Source organism: Leptosomus discolor, unplaced genomic scaffold, assembly GCF_034619465.1.
Source record: "Leptosomus discolor isolate bLepDis1 unplaced genomic scaffold, bLepDis1.hap2 HAP2_SCAFFOLD_29, whole genome shotgun sequence".
In the NCBI taxonomy this organism is placed as follows: Eukaryota; Metazoa; Chordata; class Aves; order Leptosomiformes; family Leptosomidae; genus Leptosomus; species Leptosomus discolor.
The window spans coordinates 305,193-326,436 of record NW_028237772.1 but is presented as its reverse complement, the minus strand read 5'-3'; the positions used below and the strand labels follow the sequence as shown (position 1 = coordinate 326,436).

General features: G+C 51.8%; 1 protein-coding gene across 1 annotated transcript; it reads left to right on the top strand.

Annotated features, from left to right (window-relative positions):
- The first annotated feature begins 2,224 nt into the window (after positions 1 to 2,224).
- LOC147412838 (structure-specific endonuclease subunit EME1-like) lies at positions 2,225 to 5,370 on the top strand. The gene is given in 10 exon segments (XM_086480947.1): positions 2,225 to 2,299; positions 2,485 to 2,577; positions 3,061 to 3,156; positions 3,263 to 3,315; positions 3,407 to 3,542; positions 4,079 to 4,133; positions 4,136 to 4,176; positions 4,369 to 4,385; positions 4,642 to 4,831; positions 5,194 to 5,370. Coding segments are annotated over 10 exon segments (933 nt in total).
- The last annotated feature ends 15,874 nt before the right edge of the window (positions 5,371 to 21,244 follow it).

Genomic DNA, 21,244 nt, shown 5'->3' with positions numbered 1-21,244 from the left:
GATGGCACCTGGACCACTCATCCACCCATAGATGGGAAAGTTAGACAAATTACTTTAGGATTACTGACATTACGCCCGATATGGAAGAAAACTCCCTTTAAAGGAAGCCAGGAAAATTTACCTATATCCAGACTAACTAAAAGATCAGAAGCAGAAGATAACGAGATTTGGAATGACCCGGGGACAGGAGTGAAAATAGGATGGGCGCTGGAATCTCTCCTAAACCCTATAGCATCCTATAGGAATAGGGAGCGGTGGTATAGACTGACTGGACAAGTTGAACGATTAGCGAATGTATCACGTAGAGGATTGAAAAAGATAAACATGCAACTGCAGGCTACATCAAAAATGGCCCTACAGAATAGGATGGCATTGGACTTGTTGTTATTAAAGGAACATGGTGTGTGTGGATTTTTAAAGGACAAGATAGATCACTGCTGTATACATATTCCAAACGTAACGGAGGATGTGGAACATGATTTGGAGTTGTTAGGGAAAATAGAACAAGAAACACATAAAATCAGGAGGATATGTCAGAAAGTTGGATAGACAAAATTTTTACGAATTAGGATGGAATCTGAGTTCATGGATAAAATCCTTAATACAGACCTTAATCACTTTAGCCCGGTATTTATAGTACTTGCTCTGACCTATAAATGCTTGAAACAACAATTGACACAGAAAACAGAGTGTAACCGAATGATTATGCAAGTGGTGACAAGACACCAGGATGAACAACCAAAGGATCCACCATCATATGACAGTGTAGGATTCAGTGACAATGCACTATAAATGAGTGAAAGTATTGAGTATGATTATTAATACTTTCAAAGGGGGGATATGTTCTCTAAAATCATTAGATTTAAAAAGTTAGAACTGTGTGTGTCTGTTTTGAAACCTGTGACCATAGAAACTTCACCAGGTGACTGCAGTTTAGGAACTAGAGAAATTTGAAACCTGTTAGGTACCAGTGATCCTGTTTGAAAACCCCTTATTCTGATTTGAATATCAAGAATTCTAATTAGTAATTAGTAAGCATGACTAATGATAATTTTATTTAGATCAGTCTCAAATAGAATAAATGATTAAATATAAAATAAAATCTGTATTGCTTATGCTGCTAGCACGCCTCTGTAAAATTCCAGACCCAAGGTATTCAGTAACCAATAATCTCTTAGTGGTAAGAAACAAGGACAGTGTGTTGTAGTCCAAGATGTCTGCAAGACAGGATTTAGGATGGTACTCGTTGTGTATAATCTTTGAATCATGACCAAAGCAGGGACGAGCCAAGAGCCTGCGAGCCAAGGACATGTTCCCTGGCCAAGGACATGTTCCTTGACCAAACACGGTCCATTCGAGGAGTGGTCGAGACCTCCGACCCACGGTCCACCTACCCAAATTACACCCCCTACTCAAAAGAGAACAATAGAAGACTACGACAGAGGCTGCGCGCTAATTTGAATCAGAAGTGAGAAAAGAAGAACCAATCATCGAGAGGATGAAATTAAATCTGTATTGTATAAATGAACTATGTATCAATTTACTGTCTAAATCTCTGTTGATTGCAATGTGCAGGCGGACATCTTGGGGAAGGATCCCATGTCCCCGGGGCGCATCGTTATTAAAGGACGTCTCTACTGATCTCACTGTGGGTAGAGGAGTTTTTCTTACCCACTGCAGATTTGCAACAAGACCCCCACGGCCTAAGGCCCCTGCAAAGAGGCCCCATCTCAAGTGCTGATGCTGCTGCTGCTGCTGCCCAGGGAGGAATAAAACTCTCGGCAGCGATGCCGAAGGCCTGGCACAAATTCCTGTTCCAGCCAGGCCTCGTCACATGAGGCACAGGCACTGCTGGTTGCTGGGATGGGCCTGACATTGCCTGGAGAACAGACAAGCTGTGATCTCCCTTTCAGCTTCCTCCTCGGCCGCGGGGCGGTTCCTTACACAGTCATACTCTGAACTCTTACAGACGAGAAGACTCCAAGCCAGGACTACACACCGGCGTACATAGAATTCCTACCCTGAACACGCTCAGTGAAGCATTTTGTGCAAATTCTCGAGTTACAACCAGGGCAAGAAGGAAAAAAAAATAATCAGTTGTTGTAGACACTGACTTTCTCTGGAACACAAACTACCTTTCACGCCACAGAATTCCTCCTTAAACAAAGCAACAAAAGACACGGACAGAAAACACTGGTTTTCCTATCAAGAAAGCTGACCCTCCATGACCTCCTCTCTGCTAAAAATGATTGAGATAGAATTGAGCATCACCTGGAGGAGGAAGATTGTGTCATCTCAGGTTTGTGAGCAAAATCTCCCTGTTCTTGCCCTTTCCTTCCTCTGTTACTTGCACTCGTTAGCAATTGTATTTAGCAACCCAAGTAAAAACCCTCGAATCTCCCTGCCTCAGAGCTCTGAGTGGCAGCGCTGGTTGGAGCGACTCAGAAGCAGACTGTTGGTCTGGCTGTTTTCCTGTCTGGACAGATGGAAGAAGAAGACGAATGGGCAGAAGATCCCAATGTCCTGGCTGTGCTTCACTTGGAGGAGCTTTTGTCCATGGTTCACAACTGCGTACAAGTGAGAGTGCTGATGACTTCTGTGCCCCCAGACACGCCTTGCTGTGAAGGTGGTGGTTGTCATCCCCCTTCACGGCAGGAAGGTTTTGATGGGGGTTGGAGCCACAGTTTCAGTAAACCAGAAATCTGGTATTAGAAGCCATTAACGGGTCAAAACCACTAGGGTTGTACAATGCAAAGTTCTGACAAGCTTTCATTCCCAGTTACAACTTGTCACAGATTTTTGAGGAGGTAAGATTGGCAGATGAAGTGAGATTATTTTTGATTTCCTTCTGCCTGTCACGGGTTAGGGCAGGAAATAAAGGGCAGTGAGGCCACTGCCGTAACTTTGTGCTGCATCAAGTATTGCCTGCTTGCCCCTGAGGAGCATCGCAAACAGATTTTCTCATCTGCAGATCCAGCTGCAGAATCAGAGCCATAGGTTGCTGCGCTTGCATGTGCACCTCAGAAGGGTTTAACTCCTTTTCTCTGTTGATCTTTGCAGGAGGCCCAGGGCTGTGCAGAAGGACAGGAGACCCTCCAGAGCTACGTAGCTCGTGCGATGGAGAAAATGCCCGGGAAAACTCTGGCGCTGGCCGTAGTTGGAGCACAAAATTGTTTCAGGTTAAACTCTTTTCCCTCCAAATGTTTCTGTGTTGTCTCTGCCCTTGAAAAACACCATCAGCGCTTACATTAACTCCTTCTAGCAAAGACTGGAGCGTAAGAGGTGTGCCCACCCAGAACTGCTCCACGCTTTGTGGTATAGAAACAGAAGCAAAGGTCCATCCAGCCTGTCACCACAATGACCTGGGGAAGAGCGTGAGCTCCCAGCCTTGCTTTACTCTTCTTAGGTCTTTCCTATTTCCATCAAAAACCAGACTGGGACAGGCAGCGGTGAATGGAAACCAAGAGGAGGGACAGCGAAAAGGGAGAAAAAGGAAAGCTGAGGACTCTGGCCCAGCGGTAACCAGAATGGACGTGGAAGAGGTGAGTCCTTTTCAAACTGATGGCACGCAGCCACCATCTCTCGTTGTCTGCCATTGCTTGAGCATTTGACCCAGTCCCACACTTTTTGGACAGGGGGGATTCAGCCCCCGTTAGTCCGTGTGTCTGTGGACAGAGCTCTTTGGGCTCAGCTCCCCCCTGCTCAAGGACGTCCCTGCTGTACCACGGACCGACGTGTCTCGTTCACCTCCATCCTGACATCCGTCTCGCTCAGCATCTCTCGCCCTTCGTGGCCCGCTGGCAAAGCATGTCAGCGCTGCCTTGGGCTGGCTGGCCTGCGTGGAACAAGCGCCTGCCACTGAGGAGCTGCAGCAGCTGAAATGGCACTCAACTGCTCTTAACTGGCAGGAGACAGGCTGCCCCATAATATTTCAGTACCTTAAATAAGCTGTTCCCCAAACGGGGAGAGCTTCGATGTTCTTGTCCTCGAGTAAGATGCTGTGACCCTTTCAACCAAGAGTGGAGTTGGATGTGAGAAGATCCACTGTTGCATCTGTTGTTTCCAATGATCTTTACAGGCCTTGCTCGATGTGCAGCTGAGGAAACAAATCCAAGTCAGGTTTTTTGAGACCTGGGGGGGTTCAGAGCATACGCCACCGTGTTCACAAAAGCTGTAGCTTAGCTGCTGCCATGGATAAGGAAGAACAGCAGCAGGTTGCACAGCAGTGGCTAAGCAAGCCCGCTTGTGCTGTCCCACACGATCGTAGCATTCCTGTCACAGCAGCTGCTGTATGTCACATCTCGGCTGTGAGAAGAGGTGAGATGTCATTAACAGTGACACGTAGAAGTTTTTCATTACGGTGGACAGTCAGAAAGTGAATTTTTGTTTACCACTTTGTATGTGTCTTGGCTTGTGTCAGGATTGCTCCCAAGTACAGGATTGTTTCTTTTTCAGTAGGAAATTGGATGTAAAGAAAATCGGGCCCAGTTTTTAGCATTTACTTTGATGCCAGTGGTGTCTGTAACAGCACGGAGTGAGAGGTGGCTCTCCTTCTCTGGCCGTGTGACAACAGGTGCAGGGATAGGATTTTCTTCGCAGCCTCATTGCCTCATTTCCTTTCCCATCCTTTGTTCTCCCCAGGCAAGAGCGAGAGAAGACGGGGCTCCCTTTCAACTTAGAGAAGGAGCGGTGCACAGGGGTGAAGGCGGCTCCTTCTCAAAAGGGTCTCTTGGAAGCTTGGAAGAGACAGATACAACAATTTAACCGGGTCAGCCTCGAGACGACTGAGTCTACCGAGTCTGTCTACCCTTCTCCTCAGCTTCTGTACCGGGTGAGGATGCCTCAGTAATACTGGGGACTGTGTGCAGGCAGCCAGCTAACGTAAGGAGGGGAAGATATCATTTCATTTGTATTAATTGGGACACAACAGTTCTGTGCGAGCTGTTTAGTAAGGCAGTGAGGGAACTGGTGCCACGACACCCATTGCTTTGGCCTTACAGAGCAGGCTACTGAGGGAGCAGTAGTGGTTCTGCATCAGCCTGTGAGCTCCCAAATGAGAGCTGGGGAGAGACAGGGTGAAAAAGGAGAGTCCGTTGTGAAAGGGTGGAGCGGTGACAGGCACAGAGATTGGATTATTTTTTTGAGCAACGGATGCAACTGGATGACACTGCTGTTCCTTTGTGTTGCTTTTAGGCCTATAGCAGATGCTCTTCGGAGCAGGAGAAGGAAAACATGCTGGCGAATATCCCCGTGTGCCGCGGCGACGGTGTGACAGCCACCTCCCGGTGGATCGGCCCAGAGCTCTCCTGCCGAATCTATCTGCAGATGACTGCCCCCAGTCCTGGCCTCTCTTTGTATTTCACTGGCTAGCCCCAGGCAATGAGGATTTTAGTGTTTGCCTGGTTCAAGTACTCAGTTTTCTGCCGGGCACAAGGACTTAGAGAACAAACAGTCATCGATCCTAGTTTAAAGACTTAGAAAAGATTTAGAATTGATTGTAGCAGAAGGTTGGATGAAGTTGCTGAACGGGTGGAGTTTACACAAGAAGGATGGTCAACATCTTCCAGAAGAGCACGAGTTGGACATGGTTGAGAGTCGACAGTTCCTTTTATTTATTTTATCCAAAATAAAATATTTTGAATAATAACGATCTTTGCTTCTTAATATGCCATCTTGAATGTAGACAGCTATGTCATCTGTGGAAAGGAATACTTTCTGCTGCAAGTAGTTATCTTCCCTCTCCACTGTGAAAACTCCTAATGCTAAAGCAACGCGGTGCTGCCCCCCCAGCACCTGCCCTAGTGAGGTGGAAGAGCTTTGCCTCACCAAATACACTCAGTGTTCCACTGTGGCAGATGGGAAGGAGTAAGACTAATTTTCAGATATCAATTTAGACTGCCCTGGTTCAGTCTCCAGATGGCTTAATTGATAGAGGCTCTTGAAATCTGATTATACGCATGGAATGATGAGATCTGAACAGTTTGCAGGAAAAAAGCTTTCTTTTCATCAGATTGGGGAACATGCTGTTAAGAGAGGGTCAGACAGTGAGGGACAAAGAAAGAGGGTCGATTTGTGGATGGAAGGGCTGAAAAAAGGAATACCTAGAGAAGTAATGGACAGAAAACCCACTAGAATCTTAAAAATATTCCTATCCTGTTGGATTAAAGAGAAGCCCAACATCCCCTCTGCACCCTCTTTCCCGATTCGCGCCTGTAAGACCGAGGAGAGAAAAAATGAGCAGCAGGCAAACAATCTCCTCCTCCCCCTGTCAGTGAGCTGGGGAGAGGAGGGTGGCAATATTGAAGGAGGCTCACTGAAAATGAAAAGGGCGGTTTGGAGATTACTTGTGCAATTGGGCAAAACGCTCCCTCACCAGTCCCTGCAGAGAGGGTGCTAAAGCTGCCCGGCGAGACAGCAAGTTTGATCCCCGACTCCCTTTCTGCCTGCGAGATAATACCACCAGCAAAAATCCTACTGTAGGAGTGCACCAATGGGCGTGGCAGCATCGACATGGAACCCGCACAGTGTTTAAAACATTTTGGTCTAGTACTAATCAAAGTAAGTGGGGATGTAACTGTGTGTGGAGAAATGAATCGGGGGTGTGGAAATGTAAATATTGTGATCGATATGGAGACGAAACCATTTTAGGAGGAGCACTAGGACCGGGAAACACATTGTATTCTGAGCAACCCATAGACTCTGCAATGTGGGAAGGTCCCTTCGCCAATGGGACCTGGGCTTTGCAAGGGCATTACTGGATATGCGGACGGCAGCAGATCAAAGATTGCCACCAAACTGGTCTGGTATATGCTATGTGGGATCCTTTAGGCCCCTATTCTTCCTGTTAGCCTCTGATGAGGGAAACCAGCTAGGAATTAGGGTGTACGATGAGTTGAGGCGTGAGAACAGGAGTATTGATACCAGTCTGACCCGAAACAGTGGTCAAAAGTGGAGAAAGGATGAGCGGCCCACTGAGAGAATCAGACGACATTATGGCCCAGCTAGTTGGAACCCCAATGAACTGATAGCGGGAGCCAGAGAACCGATCTATAATCTTAACCGCATAACCCGCTTACAGGCAATATTAGAAATCCTAACCAATCGGAGAGCTGATGCTTTGGACTCGTTAGCTGACCAATGTACCCACATGAGAAATGCCATTTTTCACCTTCGCATGGTTTTGCATTCTCTGTTAGCCGAGGAAGGAGGAGTGTGGAAGGATATCTTCGAAATAAGGGACATGTGAACAATCCAGCCTTTCCAGAGAATCGGAGCTGGGACGTACCGGAACTGCTGAAATTACAAACAACTTCCGGTGCAGGGGGCATGAACGTCTTACAGGTGCAGGAGAAGAGACAGCCGCCATTCATGACGCCGTTGTAATTTCTCGAAGAAGATGGGTGTGAACATTTGTGACCGTGACTTGAACATGACTCGCAATGTGGCCAATCAGGTTGGACTATGGGCCGTTAGTTGCGATGAAGCCAATCGTATTTATTGGGTGTGGTCGAGGGTTATAAATGGCACTGGAAACACGGAAATAAAGGTTCACTTGTTAGATCACGTTGATCGTGTCAGTGTCCTCACTCAGCTCCCACACAGGGGGGTGTGGCAAGGTTTTGGTAGGGAGGGGACAGGGGAACCCCGGCGTCACCCCTGGGGTCACCCTAAACCCCCCCTTCCCCCTCCCCCCCCTAAAAAAAAGAAAAAACAAAACGAACCTCACATAGGAAAAAAAAATCTTGAAGTACAATAAAGAATCCCTGCTTAATAACACTGAGTTGTTGTTGAGTTTTCTCAGATTCAGTTGACAACCCAGAGGCGACAATCTCTGTCCGGCTGCAGGAGCCGCTGAGGATAGGGACTCCCTAGGCGCACCCAGGGACCTTTCCTCGGAGGGACTCCCTGACTCATCTGGCTCGCTGCAGGGGTGGACAAGGGCCATCTACGGAAAAAGGTATTCCTTCTGGTCTGCTTCTGTAATTTGCTCAGTGCTCGCACTGTGCGCTGGTCAGCATTGATGTCGACGTGTATTTTCACCACTCGCACTGATATTTAACTACCTGAATTGGAACTCGTCTGACATAGGTATGATATTGGATCTTAGTCTGCTCAATGCTATAGTTGTTACTGTAGTAATCAGAGTTGCAAGTGTCCTTTTGGGTCTTTTGTGTGAATGGTGTAAAGGAGCTCCTCGTGTGATAGTGTAAAAACTGGTTATCAGTGTTTGAATGCGTGAGTGAGTGAGACGCAGTGTTCTTGTTATCGTTATATGGATGATATTTTGTTAGCTGTACCTTGTTTACCGCTTTTAGATGAAACATAAAAGGACACGCAGGACAGTCGCTTCAGTGAAAAGGCAAGAAGAGCGCGAGACGGCGCGCGAAGACACAAAATCCTTCTGACAGCCCATGGAATACCCCAGTGTTCGTAATCAAAAAGAAATCAGGAAAATAGATATTGCTACATGACCTACAACAAATTGATGCTGTCATAGCTACAATGGGAGCTCTACAACCGGGCCTACCCTCACCGGCCATGATCCCTGTGAATTGGGGAAATATTGTAGTGGATTTAAAACTTTTTTTTTTTTTTTTTACTATCCCATTGGCCTCCCAAGACAATGAAAAATTTGCATTTTCTGTGCCTTCTTGAAATCCTGTGGAACCTTCAAAAAGGTATCAATGGAAGGTTTTACCACAAGGCACGAAAAATTCACCAACAATTTGTCAATGGTTTGTAGCACAAGCTTTGTCGCCTGTGACGGAAAAATTCCCTGCTAGTTATTGTTACCATTACATGGATGACATCCTGTTAGCATCAAACAGCAAGGAGCAGTTGAGAGACATGGAGAATTGGACCAGAAACTCATTACAACAATATGGATTAGTTATTGCCCCCGAAAAAGACAAAAGGTAGAACCCTGGAAATAGTTGGGAATGACAATTACAAGTAAACAGGTTGTGCCACAGCCTGTGAAACTCAACCTTAAGGTTAAAACACTTAACGATGTACAGAAACTGATGGGATCTTTGAACTGGATCAGGCCCTATCTTGGGCTGACAAATTCGCAGTTGCAACCATTATTGGAATTATTAAAAATTCTACTGATCCAGCAGAACCCAGAATATTAAATGAGGAAGCACTAGGTGGAATTCATCTGGTGGAACAATCTAGACATGAGAAATTTGTCTCTCGAATAGACTTGGCTCGATTGGTACAATTCTTTGCACTAACTGACACAACTGTACCATTTGGTGCTTTGGTGCAGTGGAATCCTGAGTGGGATGACCCGTTACATATTTTAGAATGGATGTTTTTATCATTCCGGCCACAAAAAACTGCTCCTGGATTGTTTGAACTCACTGCTGATGTGATCATAAAAGCCAGAAAGCCATGTCTAGAACTAACAGGGCGTGATACAGCTACTATTGTTTTCCCTGTTCTAAATTGGTATTTTGAATGGTGTCTGGCAAATAATTACCCCCTGGCACGGCCTCTGGCAAAGGGAAAGAACCCTGACTGTCACAGCCAGCTCCAGGCTGGAGCCCCTCCTGCTGCAGCAGCTCCTGCAGACCCCGCTCCTTGCCCGCACTGCTGCTGAAGGCCTCTGGGTTAACAGAGCCCTGGGCCTGCCCGAGGCCCCGCTCGCCGCTGCCAGGACAGGCCGTGGGGCAGCCTGGGGCTGCGGGACAGGCCTGAGGGGAGGGGCTGGGGACGGGGCAGCTGCAGGGGGTGAAAATGGCTGAGGCGGTTCAGGGGGGCTCTGGGAGTCGGGGTGCCCAGTGCCTCTGATGGGGGGTCTGTCTCCTTCTGCTTCCACTGCCCAGCTCTCGGGTCACCCTGGGGCTGCCCCAACCAGCCCGGCTCCGGCTTGGAGCTCCCACCCACCACCCCCGGGCAGCCAGCAGGCAGGAGATACCCCGTCGCCCGCCCAAGGGCCTGGCTCACCTCAGGGGCAGCCCCATTCTTCACCTCAGCTGGGCCACGGCTGGAGCAGAGCCTGCACCTCCCGGCACCAACAGGGCTGCCCGGCAGCCCCTGCCCCAGGACTACAGCTCCCAGCATGCCCCGGGGCTCCTTCCTGCTGCCTGCCCCTGCAGGGACACTTCCCCCGGCCCCGCCCCGCCCCCGCGGGCCCCATGGCCCCTCCCCGGGGCACAGGCCAGAGCAGGGCGGGAAACAGCCCCCAGAGCCTGAGGGCCAGCGGGAGGGGGGAGTGTGGGGCAGGGCGGCAGAGAGGGACCCAGCAGCGATGGCCTCTGGGGTGGGGGAGCAGGGGGAGCACGAGGGGCCCGGGCAGGCAGAGAGGAGGCTAAAGAAGATGGGGACGAGGAGCCAGAGTGAGGAAGAGGAAGAGAAGCAGCACAAGAGGCTGCAGGGCAGAAAGGGAACAGCTGGAAACCAGGGAGCCAGAGCCTGAGAGAAAGGGAGAAAGACCCAAAATACCAGCTGTGGGCACTGCTGCCATTGCTTGAGCACTGCCCAGGAACTGCACGGCCAGGAGCCTCAAAATAAGGGCGGCCTGTGAAAGCCCTGCCCCGGGCCCGGTCCTGCACCCCGATGGTGGTGGTGAATGTCGCACGGCAGGGTGGCCAGGGCCGGGGGCAGAAAACCCGTTGCGGGGTGGAATTGCCCAGCTGCTTTTTGTTTGCTGGTTGCTTTCGTGTTTTTTAAAAAATAGCATTTCAGCTCTGAATACAACCAGCAAGTAGAAACGAACCAGGCGTACCAGGCTGGGCACATTTAAAGCCCAAACCCGTTCAACAGCCGCGCAAGCCACGACTGCCTCCCCCTGCAAACGCTCCTCCGCCCGCCTGCAGGGAGAGGCAGCCGCCCTTTTTCTTGAGCCTTCTGCAGGTTCGGCACCACCCAGTACACTCATGCAAGGACGGACTCTGCCTACCAACCAATATGGTTTCAAGCAAAAGCCGTTTATTGAACGTTCGGCTGTGTCTTCTATTCTGTTTTATTTCCGTACACGTGATCGCGCATTCTGCCAAAAGGACACGTACGCCTTGTCTTGTAGTTGACACTTCCTCAGGACTGGCTTATCTTGCAGCTGCAGCTCTTCTTGTTCCTGTCTGCTCTCTCACGGGTAGACTAGAATCATCTCAAGGTCCAAGTCATCCTGTTCAGGGGCCTCAGTCCAGCTGAGATCCCCCACAATGGACAAAGAGTCTGATACGGTGCCTAACAGGTTACAGGCATGGCCACGCAAACACAAGTCCTTTGTTAAAGTCGGCTTGTTCCTGAAAACGCGTGTTCAGGGAAAGATGAGAATTAGACGCTTTGGTGTTCTGAAATCAGTCTCAACCATATAAATACACGCCCAGGCGAGCTGGGAAAGTTAGATCCAGACAGGCTGAAGTCCCAGGAAATTGTCACATCTTTTCCCAGGACTCTTACCTTCACAGGTTGGTGCTTTATTGTTGTGGTGGGTTGACCCTGGCCAAAATGCCAAGTGCCCACCCAAGCCGCTCTATCACTCCCCCTCCTTAACTGGACAGGAGAGAGGAGAGAAAAAAAATAACAACAGGCTTGTGGGGTTGAGATAAGGACAGGGAGACCACTCAGCATCTACCGTCACGGGCAAAACAGACTCAACTGAAAGGAAATGTGATTTATTACCAATTAACTCAGAGAGGAGTAATGAGAAATAAAATCAAATCTTAAAACACCTTCCCTGCACCCCTCCCTCCTTTCCCAGGAGTAACTTTGATCCCGATTTTCATCCCTCCTCCCCCCCAGCGGCACAGGGAGAAAACAGGGAATGGGGGTTGGGGTCAGTTCATCACCCTGTTGTTTTCTGCCGCTCCTTCCTCCTCCGGGGGAGGACTCGTCACATGTTTCCCCTGCTCCAATGTGGGGGCCTCTCATGCGAGAAAGTCCTCTGTGACTTCTCCAGCGTGAGTCCTCCTGTGGGTTCAGTTCTCCATGAAATGCTCCAGCGTGGGTCTCCTCCATGGGGTGCAGTCCTTCAGGAACCGACTGCTCCAGCGTGAACCCCTCTCACGGGGTCACCAGCAGCAAACCTGCTCCAGCGTGGCCTTCTCTCTCCCCACGGGCCACAGGTCCTGCCAGGAGCCTGCTCCAGTGCAAGCTTCACACAGGGTCACAGAAACCTTCAGGTATCTACCTACTCCGGCGTGGTGGCCCTCCACGGGGTGTAGGCAGTCATCTGCTCCACCGCCCATGGGCTGCAGGGGGACAGCCTGCCTCACCGTGGTCTTCACCACAGGCTGCAGGGGGATCGCTGCTCCGGCGCCTGCAGCATCTCCTGCCCCTCCTTCTTCACTGACCTTGGTGTCGGCAGGATGTTTCTCTCCCATATTCTCACTCCTCTCACTCGCTGCAATTACTGCTGCGCAACAACTTTTTCACTCTCTTAAACACGTTATCACAGAGGCGAAAAACGGTGTCGAGGATGGGCTCGGCCTTGGCCAGCGGCGGGTCCGTCTTAAAGCCAGCTGGCATTGGCTATATTTGACATAGGGGAGACTTCTAGCGGCTTCATACAGAAGCCACCCCTGTAACCCCCCCGCTACCAAAACCTTGCCACGCAGACCCGTTACACTTGTATTTCTCATTCAGGCCAGGGCGATGATCGGCAAAGGAAAACACTAAGAGCAATGAGAGAAAGAGATGCGCTTCAGAAGCTGAGACACTGAAGAGATGAGACGTAGCTGGGGCTAGCAAATTCAAGGCAATTCTTAGATCACTTAACCAGAATCATCCCCAACCAGGGGAAAGTCGATGAGGTAATAATGGGAGCCACACAAACCATTGGGCATTGGTGGAATTTTAGGAACCATCAAAGCAGAATTTGGCTTAAGCTGTTTGAACACCCATCTATGTTGAGCCTGTACCCACTTGCTCTAGCCCCCAACAAACCCTCACTGGCCAGGGAGCACAATTGGGAAAAAGGAGAGCAGACCCGTGGGTAGAAGCGCAACAGATTGAAAGAAAACCCTACCAATAGGAACGGAGACATACTCAGCCAGATGAATATCCAGTGGTCACAATCGACCAGAGAGCAGTCCTCGGGAGAAACCGGAGGAGCAGCAGGAGGAGGAACCGCAGGAGGAACCTCAGCAGGAGCCCCCTCTCCTGTCCTCAGCCAACCTACCCCCTTGAACATGACCATGACATTATGGCATGGGCTACAGCCGTATCTAACTCAGGTCAGCTGCCCTGGCTGACTGGAGCCTGCCTAGCGTGGCTGGCCTGTGATTTTATCCCAGACACACCAGGACAACAGAGCACTGCCAGGGCAAGCGATTACACAGGGCACAGCGCAGTCTGCAGTCAAATTCACAGTCTTGTCTCATATCAGTTTCTTTTAGAACTATTTTATTTTAAACCATTAAAGAGTTTATTTTATTCAGAAAGAGAGTTCTGCAACTCTCCTTCTTGACAAGCTTTGCTGACAGCTAGGCAGTAAACAACGCCACAGATCGAGTCGATGATGGCCTCGGGTCAGCAGCAGAGGTCATTCAGCAGAGGTGCCCTCACCCCAGGAGGCTTCGGTGGGCTGAAGCACGTCCTGATGCACCAGCTGGCTGTCACCCTAAAGAGAATTCGCTGTTAGCTGAATGAAACTACTGCAGCTGGAATTGTTATGCACCCCATTCCTAACACCAGCCCCTCCTCCTGCTGCGAGGTTTGCCCTCGCACCAGCCTTGCAGGTCCTAAGGCCTAAGGAACCCAGTGGGTCGTGGGCAAGCACTGGCCACTGCCACCTTACAGGGACACGGGGAGCGACCACTACATGCCTCCCCAGGACATGGGCATGCACCAGGCACTTCAAGGGAGCACGGGCACCCTGCCAGGCTGTGGGCCCCTCTTCCTGGGACCAGGGCACCCATGGGGCACCTCACAGCTACGGATGCCTCTTCGCTCCTGCCTCCCATCCCACCACGCATGGACAGCGGCGCTGGCTTGCACCGCTGCCTTTCCTGTGGCCACTCTGTCGGATGCCTGCTCTAGCTGCAGTTGCAAGGGAAGATCGAGAACGCTCTCCTCTCTCACATTTCTGGTTTACCTTCTTCTGAGACTGTTGGTGCTGGAGCTTTTTCAGGCGGCGGTAACGCCTCAGGCACCTGACCAGCAAGGGGGTGTTTGCCCTCAGACAGCAGTCTATGTCGCCAGGGTCAAAGACGCCCTTCCCGCAGCAGGCTGTCTCCTCAGAAGGTGAAACCGGCTGTCCGCTTTCCTGGAAATGACAGGAGCAGGGGCACAATGAAGCTTTGGGGACCAAGAATTGCTCTGCTGGGCTTGGCTTCCTCTGAAAGAACCGCAGCCTTGCAGGACTGCTTCGTTGGGCTGAGGAAACCTGCAGCAAGCCCCGTGTCGTGCTGGGGGCTCCTGCAGGGTTTCAGCCCTGAGGCTTGGCATGTCCTTGGAGAAGAGGTGGAGGACCTCTCGGGGCCTGCTGAGGCTTTCTTACATGCACTGCGTTTTGTTTTTCCATTGCAAGCCTTCTTGATCAAGGCTGCTGGTGTTCCCTGCTCCTCACAAGCCCAGTCCCTTCCTGTGGGACTGATCTCCACGGCTCACCTGGCTCTGGGGTCTGGTCACTTTTCTCCACAGGCCAAGCAAGGTCCAAATCATGCAGAGCAGCTGCACGGCTTGCCAGGTGTTGAAAAAGATCCTGCTGGTTTCTGCGTGGGCAAGGCAGTCCCAGAGCTGGCCCCAAAGGTAAGGCAGGGTGGAAGCTGACTGCACCAACGAGGGCGGCTGCTTCAGGCCTTCAGGACTCCCACCCACCCCGAACCTGGCCCAGTGCTGGGGGCTCCGAATGCCCATGGTGCTGGGCCGTTCGGCCGTCCAGCTCTCTGCTTCACTGGGCACTTGCTGCAGGTCTTCCTTAAGCACACTCGTCCTGACCCCAACCCGGCCTGGCAGGAAGGGAAGGCCAACGCCACCCAGGAGCAGGAAAACCACGGCGAGAGCCCTGGTCGGGCAGGGAACCAGGCCGGCCATGATCCTGCTCTCTCCCTCAGAAAAGAGCAGCCACGTGGGAGCTGGCTGAGCAGAGTGCGGGCAGCGACCCCCTGAACCGAGTGGCTGCACCACACGTCTGTGTTTGCAAGTCTTGCCGAGGTGACAACCCCAGGCCGATGTGACGCCTAGCGCTGTGACATCACCGAGCCTTTGCCTGCCCGCCCAGCAGGCTTTCCCCGCCCACCCAGAACACTGAGGCCCAGCAGGGGAGGGCCGAGGTAGGGTGGATTTTGAAGCCTGCTGCTCCCACTGGTGTGCCCACCAGTGGACACCAAGCACAGCAGGGGTGCGGGACTGAGCCCCCCGTCTTTTGGGCTGTGCCCGGAACGGGTCAGCCAGAAGGAACTACACACAGCGCTCCATCCAAACTGCGTTCAGCACTGTGCCCCAGCTGGATAGCCGTGACAAGGCTCTGCTCACAATTCCCTAGGGGCACGTGGCAGTCCACGTTAAGAGGAAAGCCAAAACTCCACTCTTGGTTTGATCGCATATCAACCATTCCGATTTAGGAGCGCGATTATTCTAGAACGCTTCTGGCAGGGACATGACTGACGGGGTCCTGGGCATGCACCGCCCCCTGCCACCTCACTGCCACAGGGGCACGCCAGACATCAACCCACCACCGCTGGAAATAAAAACGACCTATTCCCAATTTTTAACACTATGGACAAAGAGTCAGATATGGTGCCTAACAGTTACAGGCATGGCCACTCAAACACAAGTCCTTTGTTAAAGTCGGCTTGTTCCTGAAAACACGTGTTCAGGGAAAGATGAGAATCAGACGCTTTGGTGTTGTGAAATCAGTCTCAATCGTATAAATGTTGCCCAGGCAAGCAGGGAAAGTTAGACCCAGACAGGCTGAAGTCCCAGGAAATTGTCACATCTTTTCCCAGGACTCTTACCTTCACAGGTTGGTGCTTTCTTGTATTTCTCATTCAGGCCAGGGCGATGGTCGGAAAAGGAAAATACTAAGAACAATGAGAGAAAGAGATGCGCTTCAGAAGCTGAGACACTGAAGAGATGAGACGTAGCTGGGGCTAGGAAATTCAAGGCAATTCTTAGATCACTTAACCAGAATCATCCCCGACTAGGGAAAACTCGATGAAGCAATAATGGGAGCAACACAAACCATTGGGCATTGGTGGAATTACAGGAACGATCAAAGCAGATTTTGGCTTAAGCTGTTTGAACACACATTTATGTTGAGCCTGTACCCGCTTGCTCTACCCCCCGACAATCCCTCACTGGCCAGGGAGCAGAATCAGCATACAGTCATGAGTTCCAGGAAAGTTCTGAATGGCACAATTAGCTCTGAGAACTGTAATGAAGAGGCGTGAGTTAAACTGTACTTAAACTACTCTGTGAGACTCCTCCTCTGGTGGGATGACCCTGGCCCAAATGCCAGGTGTCCACCAAACCCACTCTTATCACTCCCCCCCCTGTCAATGGACAGGAGAGAGGAGAGAGAGGAGAGAAAAAAAAAATAACAACAGGCTTGTGGGGTTGAGATAAGGACAGGGAGATCACTCAGCATTTACCGTCACGGGCAAAACAGACTCGGCTGAAGGGAAATGTAATTTATTACCAATTAACTCAGAGAGGAGTAATGAGAAATAAAACCAAATCTTAAAACACCTTCCCTGCACCCCTCCCTTCTTTCCCGGGCTTAACTTTGATCCCGATTTTCCTCCCTCCTCCCCCCCAGCCGCACAGGGGGGGAAACAGGGAACGGGGTTTGGGGTCAGTTCATCACCCTGTTGTTTTCTGCCGCCTCTTCCTCCTCCGGGGGAGGACTCCTCACACGTTTCCCCTGCTCCAATGTGGGGTCCCCCTCACGGGAGAAAGCCCTCCGTGACTTCTCCAATGTGAGTCTTCCCATGGGTTTGGTTCTCCGTGAACTGCTCCAGCGTGGGTTTCCTCCATGGGGTGCAGTCCTTCAGGAACCAACTGCTCCAGTGTGAGCCCCCCTCACGGGGTCACCAGCAGCAAACCTGCTCCAGCGTGGCCTTGTCTCTCCCCACGGGCCACAGGTCCTGCCAGGAGCCTGCTCCGGTGCAGGCTTCCCACGGAGTCACAGCTTCCTTCAGGGATCCACCTACTCCAGCGTGAGGGCCCTCCACGGGGTGTAGGCAGTCATCTGCTCCACCGCCCATGGGCTGCAGGGGGACAGCCTGCCTCACCGTGGTCTTCACCACAGGCCGCAGGGGGATCGCTGCTCCGGCACCTGGAGCATCTCCTGCCCCTCCTTCTTCACTGACCTCGATTTCTGCAGGATGTTTCTGTCCCATATTCTCACTCCTCTCACTCACTGCAATTACCGCTGCACAATCACTTTTTCACTCTCTTAAACACATTATCACAGAGGCGAAAAACGGTGTCGCTGATGGGCTCAGCCTTGGCCAGCGGCGGGTCCGTCTTAAAGCCAGCTGGCATTGGCTATATCTGACATAGGGGAGACTTCTAGCGGCTTCATAGAGAAGCCACCCCTGTAACCCCCCCGCTACCAAAACCTTGCCACGCAGACCCGTTACACTTGTATTTCTCATTCAGGCCAGGGCGATGATCGGCAAAGAAAAACACTAAGAGCAATGAGAGAAAGAGATGCGCTTCAGAAGCTGAGACACTGAAGAGATGAGACGTAGACGGGGCTAGCACATTCAAGGCAATTCTTAGATCACTTAACGAGAATCATCCCCGACCAGGGGAAAGTCGATGAGGCAATAATGGGAGCCACACAAACCATTGGGCATTGGCGGAATTACAGGAACCATCAAAGCAGAATTTGGCTTAAGCTGTTTGAACACCCATCTATGTTGAGCCTGTACCCGCTTGCTCTACCCCCCAACAAACCCTCACTGGCCAGGGAGCACAATTGGGAAAAAGGAGAGCAGACCCGTGGGTAGAAGCGCAACAGATTGAAAGAAAACCCTACCAATAGCAACAGAGACATACTCAGCCAGATGAATATCCAGTGGTCACAATCGACCAGAGAGCAGTCCTCGGGAGAAACCGGAGGAGCAGCAGGAGAAGAAACCGCAGGAGGAACCTCAGCAGGAGCCCCCTCTCCTGTCCTCAGCCAACCTACCCCCTTGAACATGACCATGACATTATGGCATGGGCTACAGCCGTATCTAACTCAGGTCAGCTGCCCTGGCTGACTGGAGCCTGCCTAGCGTGGCTGGCCTGTGATTTTATCCCAGACACACCAGGACAACAGGGCACTGCCAGGGCAAGCGATTACACAGGGCACAGCGCAGTCTGCAGTCAAATTCACAGTCTTGTCTCCTATCAGTTTCTTTTAGAACTATTTTATTTTAAACCATTAAAGAGTTTATTTTATTCAGGAAGAGAGTTCTTGCAACTCTCCTTCTCGACAAGCTTTGCTGACAGCTAGGCAGTAAACAACGCCACAGATCGAGTCGATGATGGCCTCGGGTCAGCAGCAGAGGTCAGTCAGCAGAGGTGCCCTCACCCCAGGAGGCTTCGGTGGGCTGAAGCACGTCCTGATGCACCAGCTGGCTGTCACCCTAAAGAGAATTCACTGTTAGCTGAATGAAACTACTGCAGCTGGAATTGTTATGCACCCCATTCCTAACACCAGCCCCTCCTCCTGCTGCGAGGCTTGCCCTCGCACCAGCCTTGCAGGTCCCAAGGCCTAAGGAACCCAGTGGGTCGTGGGCAAGCACTGGCCACTGCCACCTTACAGGGACACGGGGAGCGACCACTACATGCCTCCCCAGGACATGGGCATGCACCAGGCACTTCAAGGGAGCACGGGCACCCTGCCAGGCTGTGGGCCCCTCCTCCTGGGACCAGGGCACCCATGGGGCACCTCACAGCTACGGATGCCTCTTCTCTCCTGCCTCCCATCCCACCACGCATGGACAGCGGCTCTGGCTTGCACCGCTGCCTTTCCTGTGGCCACTCTGTCGGACGCCTGCTCTGGCTGCAGTTGCAAGGGAAGATCGAGCACGCCCTCCTCTCTTACATTTTTGGTTTACCTTCTTCTGAGACTGTCGGTGCTGGAGCTTTTTCAGGCGGCGGTAACGCCTCAGGGACCTGACCAGCAAGGCGGTGTTTGCCCTCAGACAGCAGTCTATGTCGCCAGGGTCAAAGACGCCCTTCCCGCAGCAGGCTGTCTCCTCAGAAGGTGAAACTGGCTGTCCGCTTTCCTGGAAATGACAGGAGCAGGGGCACAATGAAGCTTTGGGGACCAAGAATTGCTCTGCTGGGCTTGGCTTCCTCTGAAAGAACCGCAGCCTTGCAGAACTGCTTCGTTGGGCTGAGGAAACCTGCAGCAAGCCCCGTGTCGTGCTGGGGGCTCCTGCAGGGTTTCAGCCCTGAGGCTTGGCATGTCCTTGGAGAAGAGGTGGAGGACCTCTCGGGGCCTGCTGGAGGCTTTCTTACATGCACTGCGTTTTGTTTTTCCATTGCAAGCCTTCTTGATCAAGGCTGCTGGTGTTCCCTGCTCCTCACAAGCCCAGTCCCTTCCTGTGGGACTGATCTCCACGGCTCACCTGGCTCTGGGGTCCGGTCAATTTTCTCCACAGGTCAAGCCAGGTCCAAATCATGTAGAGCAGCTGCACGGCTTGCCAGGTCTTCCAAAAGATCCTGCTGGTTTCTGCGTGGGCAAGGCAGTCCCAGAGCTGGCCCCAAAGGTAAGGCAGGGTGGAAGCCGACTGCACCAACAAGGGCGGCTGCTTCAGGCCTTCAGGACTCCCACCCATCCTGAACCTGACGCAGTGCTGGGGGTTCTGAAGGCCCATGGTGCTGGGCCATTCGGCCGTCCAGCTCTCTGCTTCACTGGGCACTTGCTTCAGGTCTTCCTTAAGCACACTCGTCCTGACCCCAACCCGGCCTGGCAGGAAGGGAAGGCCAACGCCACCCAGGAGCAGGAAAATCACGGCGAGAGCCCTGGTCGGGCAGGGAACCGGGCCGGCCATGATCCTGCTCTCTCCCTCAGAAAAGAGCAGCCACGTAGGAGCTGGCTGAGCAGACTGCGGGCAGCGACCCCCTGAACCGAGTGGCTGCCCCACACGTCTGAGTTTGCAAGTGTTGCCGAGGTGTCAACCCCAGGCCGATGTCACGCCTAGCGCTGTGACATCACCGAGCCTTTGCCTGCCCGCCCAGCAGGCTTTCCCCGCCCACCCAGAACACTGAGGCCCAGCTGGGGCGGGCTGAGGTAGGGTGGATTTTGAAGCGTGCTGCTCCCACCGGTGTGCCCACCAGTGGACACCGAGCACAGCAGGGGTGCAGGACTGAGCCCCCCGTCTTTTGGGCTGTGCCCGGAACGGGTCAGCCTGAAGGAACTACACACAGCGCTCCATCCGAGCTGCGTTCAGCGCTGTGCCCCAGCTGGGCAGCCGTGACATGGCTCTGCTCACAGTTCCCTTGGGGGCACGTGGCAGTCCACGTTAAGAGGAAAGCCAAAACTCCACTCTTGGTTTGATAGCATCTCAACCATTCCGATTTAGGAGCGCGATTAGTCTAGAACGCTTCCGGCAGGGACATGACTGACGGGGTCCTGGGCATGCACCGCTCCCTGCCACCTCACTGCCACATGGGCACGCCAGACATCAACCCACCACTGCTGGAAGTAAAAACGACCTATTCCCAATTTTTAACACCATGGACAAAGAGTCAGATACGGTGCCTAACAGGTTACAGGCATGGCCACGCAAACACAAGTCCTTTGTTAAAGTCGGCTTGTTCCTGAAAACGCGTGTTCAGGGAAAGGTGAGAATCAAACGCTTTGGTGTTCTGAAATCAGTCTCAATCGTATAAATGTTGCCCAGGCAAGTAGGGAAAGTTAGACCCAGACAGGCTGAAGTCCCAGGAAATTGTCACATCTTTTCCCAGGACTCTTACCTTCACAGGTTGGTGCTTTCTTGTATTTCTCATTCAGGCCACAGCGATGGTCGGAAAAGGAAAATACTAAGAGCAATGAGAGAAAGAGATGCGCTTCAGAAGCTGACACACTGAAGAGATGAGACGTAGCTGGGGCTAGCAAATTCAAGGCAATTCTTAGATCACTTAACCAGAATCATCCCCAACTAGGGAAAACTCAATGAGGTAATAATGGGAGCAACACAAACCATTGAGCATTGGTGGAATTACAGGAACGATCAAAGCAGATTTTGGCTTAACCTGTTTGAACACACATTTATGTTGAGCCTGTACCCGCTTACTCTACCCCCCAACAATCCCTCACTGGCCAGGGAGCAGAATCAGCATACCG